This window comes from Phyllostomus hastatus, unplaced genomic scaffold (assembly GCF_019186645.2).
Source record: "Phyllostomus hastatus isolate PE091 unplaced genomic scaffold, TTU_PhHast_1.1 phas_scaffold_114, whole genome shotgun sequence".
Taxonomy (NCBI): Eukaryota; Metazoa; Chordata; class Mammalia; order Chiroptera; family Phyllostomidae; genus Phyllostomus; species Phyllostomus hastatus.
This window is the reverse complement of record NW_025334006.1, coordinates 6,999,098-7,007,904: the sequence shown is the minus strand read 5'-3', so window position 1 is coordinate 7,007,904 and position 8,807 is coordinate 6,999,098. Positions and strand designations below refer to the sequence as shown.

At 48.8% G+C, this 8,807-nt stretch overlaps 1 protein-coding gene across 1 annotated transcript in view; it reads right to left on the bottom strand.

The window, feature by feature from the left end:
• Positions 1-2,389: 2,389 nt before the first annotated feature.
• The window catches only part of CHCHD3 (coiled-coil-helix-coiled-coil-helix domain containing 3), a 266,630-nt gene continuing 260,212 nt past the window's right edge, over positions 2,390-8,807 (bottom strand). Inside the window, exon 8 of the mRNA XM_045855666.1 lies at positions 2,390-3,108. Within this exon, the coding sequence (XP_045711622.1) occupies positions 3,085-3,108 (24 nt within the window). The 3' untranslated portion in view covers positions 2,390-3,084. The remainder of the gene's footprint in view (positions 3,109-8,807) is intronic.

Here is an 8,807-nt window from a genome sequence, read left to right as displayed (position 1 = left end):
CCAGGGAGCTATTGCTGCTCTTTCAGTTGTTCAACTGATCTAAATCTTAAATCTTGAAAAGAGTCAGCTCCTACAGCTGAAATGGGCAGAGAGAATTATCCTGTGGGTTTCTGGCAAAAGCAATTATACCTGTGGGCTGAAAGACATCAAGCTAAGAACCACAGGTTCCCAACAGCTAAGGCAGACTTGATGAGGACATCTGGCCGCCTGTTCAGTTCTAAGCAAAATACCGCTTACAGCTGCTAGGGAGAGGAGTCGCATTGGTAGACCAGCAAGCCACAGTGTTTGGCTTTTAGCAGTCCACATCTGCTACTAATAAGGATTACTCAATTATTTTCTAAACCATTACATGTTGGCACGTTTTCTGTAATAAGTTACTGACTTTTCAAAGACAGGACTTCGTGCTGGTCCCACCCAGCTGTCTTCTAGCTCACCAGACATCCGTCCAGTGTGATGACATCTGCCTGGGCTTTCAAGACACTGTAGTCTTCTTGGCTTCATGAGCAGAAGTATCGTGGTTCAAGGTGTGTTCTATTTAATGGAGGAACTGATTGGAATGTGTCACTCCTATAACACTCAAAAAGCACAACATTCTTCCCAAGCGGTTGTCATCGAGTTAACAGTGACCGGGACAGAGCTGGGACGTGATCCACAGGGAGGTCTCCAAAGGTGGAGAGAAAGGCATCACCCCACCCTTTGATGCCCCCCAGAATGCTGTTGCTGTCCCTGGCATCCATCATGGTTATCAGGACGATGCATTAATAACCAGGTGAGGGGGAGAGACGTCCTGACAAACCACCCTCCCAGTTCCCAGGGCTGTCACCAGCTCTCCACGCTTGGCTCTTTAAAGCTGCATTTCTTGGCCAGTGAGAAGACTGGCAGTCTGCATGTGCCAAGTTCTTGGCTCTAACTTGCAAAGCAAAGCCGACTAGGAGGGGATTGGTGAGTTAGTGGATTTGCAAGTCACTGAGTAAACACTTGTTTTGTGTGTACCTATCCCTTCTCCCGCATGGTTACCTGGGTGCTAGCCCGACACTGCCAAAACGTGCTGCTTCCTTCCTTCCCACGTAAACAAACTCAGCTCAGTTTGTACCATTAAAAAAAATATATACCGCAAAACAAGAACTTGCATTAAACAGTAATCACAGAGCCTCTTGGTAATTGTGGTGGGAGAGTCAACGCAGCCACTCGGAATCAACCTCAGGTCCGCAGTGGTGACACGGAGATGCCGTCATGTACACGGAGGAGACCACACTTAGTGCAGGTTGGTTGCGATTTCCCCAACACGGGCGATGTTCATCCTGACTTTCTCTGAAAGGTATCTGGGCATGTGGATAGTCTTTCCATGTCCCCAACTCCGAATACCAGTTCACTGAGTAATCACACAGACCAACAGCAGTGTGCCCTGGACCCGGCGGGTGTACATCTACACTGGAGGTTCTTCCACCCCAACCCCAATAGTTGAGAAATCAGAGGTGCAGTTTGGAGCGGGGGTTCAATTAGGTCCCACAGGTGGGAAAGTAGCAGAGTCACAATATGGACACGGATGCGCCTTACTCCAAACCCTGTATTCTATTTTTTTTTAAGATTTTATTTATTTACTTATTGTTAGAGGGGAAGGGAGGGAGAGAGAGGGAAGAAACATCAGTCAGGTGCCTCCTGCCTCACTGGAGACCAACCCGCAGCCCCAGCATGTGCCCTGACAGGGAATCGAACTGACGACCTTCCCCTTTGCTGGAGGACACCCAACCTGCTAGCCACATCGGTCAGAGCCAAAGCCTGTATTCCTAATTATTTTGCTGAAGTGTTTCCTCTCTGTAACAAAATAAAAACTCTACATAACGAAAGGTACTCAGACAACACCACAAATCCCTGGCATTTTATCCTCCATCTCTTCCTGGAAAGGCCTGTCCACTGAGCGTCCGTGTGAAGACCGATTTCCAACTTACCAAAACCCAGGGGTGAAGTACCAATCCCCTGGTAAAAAAGTGAGTTATAATTAGAGTTTTAATGAAATTGGAAAGAGGAGGAAAAACATTCGACGTTGACTGACTTTTTCTAAATAACATTTTCATGGGTCACAGGGTCAGAAGTTCACAGCCAAGGTTATCTAAGCTTGTTCTCGCCACAGGCAGCATGGCTTCAGCCATCCCAGGGAAAGGAAGGCCGTGCCATTTGGGAAGATCTCACCGGATCCTACTCTGCTGCCTAAGCGGCAGGTTCTGAGTATCACCTGCCCGGCCGAGGCCCTGCAAAGCGTTCCGGAGCTCTTCCGGAGAAGGGCACAGCGCACGTGCAAACTGAAAATACGAATCAACTCGATTCCCGTACGCACAGCCGTCTAACCCAGGGGAAGAAACACACGAGGCCCCAGGCTGCAACGCCAGTCTTCGTCAGAAAATATATTTATTACTGGTAGTGAGTGAAGTCAAGGTGTCAGTGTTCATGATAGAGAAGGGGTCGTACGAGCCAAGTTGCCTTTACGTTGGTAAAAAAAAAAAAGCCTTATTTCACTTGTAATCATAAACATTATTCCAGTAAAAGAGGTACATTTTCTCTCCTTTTTGTCTTCTTACGTGATCGCCACAGTTAAAATGAAATGGCTCTTACAAAGTCGAGAGAGAAAAGAAACAGAGAGAAACCCCACGCGCCACAGTCCGGACAACTCCGCCCCGCACGCCGGCCTGAGACACAGCCGCGCTGCCCTCCCCGCTCCCCGCCCCAGTTCTCCCGTCCTGTCCCGACCCCCAGCTTTGCTGCAGGGGCGGTGGCCGAAGGATGGAGCGTGGTTAGGAGAGAAAGTTGGACAAAATGCACAAAAGGCGGAGAGGGCTGGGTTTCCCTTGTTGTCACCACACTTGGGGTTTATTAGCGCTGCAGCGGGTCCTTCAGGGCTGGTCCTGGTCTTGGCCTTGGCGCTGCGAGTCGCTGCTGACCAGACTGTGACGGGCTTCTGTCGAGTCTGCTCTCTGGTGTTCTTTTTAGCGGCCTTCTCTTTAAATAGGTTACTTTCTCACTAGGAAAAAAAATGTCCCACCTCTGGAATTAACGTTGAAGGACTTCTGCTTGTTCTGAAAGTTGGCTTTATCCTCCCTTCTCGATCACGCTCTGCAAGAGAAACACAAACACACGTGTTACCACAAGAAGGAGGGCAAAAGTAACAGCCACTAGTCAGTATTGTATTAGTTTGTACTGCTTTTCAAAGATCGACTTCAAACCCACAGAAGGCAAGGCACGTGCTTCCTGGTTTTAAAACACCACTGCCTTCAAGGAACAGCGCTGCTTAGTCGTGTCCAACCTGCAATTGGCCCCTCACCCACCGTGCAAAGCTGGACCCGCAGGGGAGCCCGGCCCGGATTGTGGGGTGGGGCGGGGCGGGGCTGGGGCAGTGTGTGTGCAGTCTCACTACCCCCGGGGGTGGGACGTGGGGAAGCATTTCTGGTGGCCAGAATGCTTGGGGTAGGGAGGGGTGGGACAGAGGTGAAACCCCAAGGGCTCCAAGAAGAAATCTCCCAACTGAAGGCAGGGTCCTCTCCCAGGCTGAAGACCTCTGCTCACTCCAGGCAGAACGTGCACGTTCTTGAGCGTGTAATGCTGGACGGGGCTGCACAGGTGCGCACCCCCGAACTGCAGAAATGGCCCCTGCTCTCTTTAGCTATTTGCTTTTGTGGGTGCAGAGTTGCTGACATGTGTCGCTGCCTGAGGTTTAGGGTACACAGCACAATGGTTTGATTCATATGTCCTGGATACAGCGTGAAATGCTTATCACAGTAGGGTCAGCTAATAACCATCACCTCACAGATACAATAAAAACAAAAACTCCTCCTCGTCACGAGAACTCATGGGGTCTACTCCCGACAACTGTCCCGCATGCGACAGTGTTAACTACAGTCGTCGTGTCGCCCATCGCACCCCTAGACTCACGGACCTTCTCGGGAAGTTCGTGCCTGTTGACCCCCTTCCTCTGACCCCCAGCTCTGCCAACTGCGTACCTACCCCGTTCCGTGAGTCTGGCCCGTTTTGTTCAAGATTCCACACATACAGTCCAGGAGACCCTGTGGTGCCTGCCTTTCTCCGCCCAGCTTACTTCACTTAGCGTAATGCCTCCAAGGTCCGCCCACAATGTCACAAATGGTAGGTGGCCCTCGTTTTTATGGCTAAATATTACTCTACTGTGTGTGTGTGTGTGTCACAACTTCTTTATCCACTGGTCCATCAGTGGACATCTGGGGCGTCCCCACGCCCCGGCTGCTGTAAATGACGCTGCTGTGAACACGGGGGTGCAGAGAGAGCCCTTCTGGGGCTGGCGGTTTTGTTTCCTTCAGGTTTGCACCTAGAAGTGAAATTACTGGATGATGTGGGAGTTCTATTTTTAATTGTTTGAGGAAACTTCATACTGTGTGATTGTAAGGGTTTTAGCAGTTTACGATCCCACCACCAGCACACAGGGCCCCCTCCGCTACACACACACACACACACACACACACACACACACACACACACACACACACACACGCGCCGGCACTTGTCCTCCCCCAGCCTTCCGATGGCCACTCTGGTCGGCCTGAGGCGCTCTCTCGCCGCGGACGTACTCTGCGGTTCCACAGTGGCCAGTGACGCTGGGCATCGTTTCAGGTACCTGTTGGCCATTCATACATCTTTTTTGGGAAAATGTCTATTCAGGTCCTTTGCCCATTTATTAATTAGATTTTTAAATATTGAGTCATATATCATATTCTGGATACTAACACCTTATCAGATACATGGTTTGCAAATAGTTTTTCCCGTTCCGTATGCTGTCTGTCTGCTTTCTTGGTTTCTTTTGCTGTGCAGGCACTTTTCACATTGATGTGGTCCACTTCATTTATTTTTTATTTTGTTGCTTGTGTTTTAGGTGTGACTTATAAAAAACCATTACCAAGGCCTATGTCAAGGATCTTTCTCCCTAGGAGTTTCATGCTTTCGAGTCTTACATTTAAATCTTTAATCCATTTGGAGTTAATTTTTGTGAATGGTGTAAGTAAGCTAGGAGTCAAGTTTCATTCTTTTACATGTGAATATCCAATTTTCCCAGCACCATTTATTGGCGAGATTGTCTTTTTCCCACTGAGCATTCTCGGCTCCCTTGTCAAGCATCAGCTGACCGTACTGGGTGTATTTCTGGGCTCTCACTTTTATTCTGCTGGTCCATTTGTCTGCTTTTATGCCAGCACTGAGGCAGGCGATGGAAGAGGAAATCCCATGACACCGCAGCTGCTATCAGTCAGCATTCTGGTTTCCAAGAATCGCCTTGTGACACCTAATAATCATCAGCACTGTGGTTTCCCTCTGAGTGGGCCATCTAGGAGGGCTGTGGGAAGTCACATGTGTAGAGTAAGTAAAAATGCTATAAGTAAAATGCTTAAGTAAAAATGCTATAAAGCCTGTAGCCAGGTGTCCAACCTTTTGCTGTTTCTGGGCCACACTGGAAGAAGAAGAGTCATCTTGAGCCACACATTAAATACACTGCAACACATAATCACAACAAAATCTCACACTGTTTTAAAGTAAATTTACGATTTTGTGTTGGGCCGCATTCACCGCCATCCTGGGCCACGTGCTGCCCGTGGGCTGGACACCCCTGCCAGCCACTCAACAGAAGCGAGCTATTCCCTGGCCGCTGACGGCCTGCTCCCATGTCTTGGGAAGTGTAGGTCCCTTATAAATGTCCTGCTTGCCTTGCTTTACAATATCTGTGTGGTTAGTTCAACTCTTTGCTTTTGTCCTCCAAGAGCCTGGGTCCCATCTCCATCTGCAGCAGTACCATACCGTTTTGATCACTACAGCTTTGTGGTGTAGCTTGACATTAGGCAGTGTGATGTCTCCAGCTTTGGTCTTCTTTCTCAGGATTGCTTTGGCTATTAGGAGTCTTTGGCAGTTCTTAAAAATTTTAGGACTTTTTTAAAAAATTTCTGTAAAAAAAAAAAGCACCACTGGAATTTTGATGGGGATTGCGCTGAATCTACAAATGGCTTTTGGAAGTATTGACATTTTAACAAACTTAATACTTCCAATCCATACACATGGAACATCTTCCCATTTATTTGTCTTCTTTGATTTCTTTAAAAAATGTCTTGTAGTTTTCAGAGATCTTTCATCTCCTTGGTGAAAATAAATTTACTCCTAAGTATTTTATCTTTTGATGCTATTATAAATGTGATCTATTTCTTTTTCAGAAAATTCTTTAGTGTGTAGAAAACATTACTGATATTTGTAGGTTAATTTTATATCCTGAACCTTTACTGAATTCAGTGATTAGTTCTAATGTATTTTTATGAGTCTTTAGGATTTTCTCTCTATAAAATCTTAGCCAGGCAGAATTCTTAATTATCAGATTAAAACTCTATAACCAGCAGGAGCAGGGGTACACTGTGCCTCCATTCTTAGGAATCTTAAGTTGAAAGCGATCCTTTCCTCTTTGGTTTTGAAATTACTCAGGAAGAAGAGGTTAGGTTAAGTACAAGGTGCCTTCTAATCTGTTAATGGCTTGTCCCCACCACCCCTCACCCTTTCCGCCATTTATTGTACCCAGCTCTTCACTAAGCTCTTCCGAGGTACCAGCGGCACTGAGTTAGGTGCTATGGGGAAACCAATACACATGCCCATGGAAAGGTCAAGGCATGATACAGGGTAATAACCTGTAATTTTCAAATATATTTGGTAAATGTGTGCTAAAATTATTTTACTGAATAAGTACAATAATTCGTACATACAGTATAAAATTCAAGAAGAACAAAAGAATATACAGCCAAATGTGGTTTTTTCCTTCCTCCTGTCCCCCAATTTCTTGTATCCTCTTCCAGAAAAGGAAGTGGCCCTGCCTGGTTCAGAGGAGGGTAGCTCTGCAGCAGGAGCGACCAGAAAAGGCTCCTCAGTGATCTTTCCCTGCGGGTAGGACACAAACAAAAGGGCTATGGCTAAGGTTGGGGACAGGCGAGGCTGGGAGGCAGTGGCAAAGGTCAGAGGGGGGGACAAACCCAGTACATACGGAGGGCGGAGGGAAGAGACGGGCCCAGCTGCAGGGACGGGTGGGCGCTCAGAATGGACCGAAAAGCTGCAAGAAGGGCCCAGAGCGCACGCCAGATGCTTCCTGTTGGCGACTGAAAAAACCCCGGGGACCCCAGCATGTCCTCACACAGGAGAACGGTGTTCAGGACAGCTCTCCTGGCACCCTCAGCACAAGGGACCCAACAGATGCGAGTCCGGAGGCAGAAAGAGCAGGGAGGAAGCAGGCTGGACACCAGGCAAGGGTGGGGCTGAAAACTACACAGAGCCACAGAAACACAGGGAAAAAGAGATGGTGAGACTACGGTGGGGGTGGGGTCCTCGGTGACAGGGAGGATGGCGGTGTCACTAAGACACACAGGGAAGTCAGGGAGAGGAGACCTACTGGAAATGAGGAAGATGACTTAAATTTGGGGTCTGTGAGTCTGGATGGAGGACAGTGAAACATCCCAGATAGAAATGTCCAGAAGGAAGTTGCAGGCTTGGGCAAAGAGGTCCAAGGTCTTTAGAGATAAAGGTCTTAGGTCAAAGATGAAGAAAAAAGATTGAAATACAGGGGCAGAACACAAAGAGTGGAAGGACAAATAAGCATGTCGGGACACAGAAGTACAGGACAGATTAATGTAAGGTATCAGTGACCACAGGTCTCCAGGAAGTCCACGGCCACAGGGCACAGAAGAAGAATCAATGTGAAAGCAGGCAAGCCGGTTTGGAGACAAGGCACACAGAAACGGCAGGGAAGACAACGCTGTGGTCAGCAGGAAGTAAGTCAGAGAAGCTGGATGCACCCAGGGAAAGTGGAAGGAGAGCGGATTAAGCAGAAGACTCCTTAGCAGAACACTGCATTTTAGGACTGACGTGTGAACGCCAGGCTTCTCTCAAACCCATCGTTCACGTACGCCCTGAGTTTGTCGGAAAAGTTAAAACTGAGCACGGACCGTGAAGAATCAGACCAGGCTACGTCACAGAGTCCCAGCCTCTCATTCATCCTCACCTCTTCCTCGTGCGGCCTGATCTCTGCGCGAGCCTCTCCAACCGCACGGACTGGAAACGATAAATTCCAGCTCTACCGACAGCCTCGCCACAACATTACTTATTAATACAAAATGGAAGTCAGCCTGAAGCCATCTGTACTGAGTCCATCTAAAGGGCACTGAGTTATTAATGAAAATGGTTACTGAGGAGTGATGCCATTTTGCGTGTTGGGGGTTATATGCTCACTACTTCCTTCAACATGCCAATGGGAACTGGAAGCTGTGAGCTGCCCAGTCGAGATTCCACGGCTGCGCCTCGCTCCACAGCTTAGATCTTGTGGTCAGAGCGAGAGCCGTGAGATGACTGACACGAAGAGTTCTGACCCGCCCTACGTTAAGTCACAGAGGCTGGGAGGGAAAGGCAACCGCATTTCACCGGCTGACAGCTGCGGGCCAACCGACAACGGGCCCCACCCACTCCTGAGTGGGAACTGGGAGCCTCGCGTCAACTCCAGGCGCGGGCCCCAGACACCCGCTCCCTGCACCGGCAGGAACTTCCAGGGCTGTTGCCCGCAAGCCATCGGAAGTGGTGGATATCCCCTCTTCACGGACGGGGCGCCGCCCCACCTCGTCTTTCCCTGTCCCCTCATCTGTAGTCAGTGTAAATTCTTTGGAAACAAATCACACCTTTCTTCCCCCAAACCCGATGTTTATAAAGGAGCCCGTCGACTCCAGGATGGTGAACTAGTAGTGTCTTTCCCACCGAGCTGGGCTGTGGGTGGTTTAGAC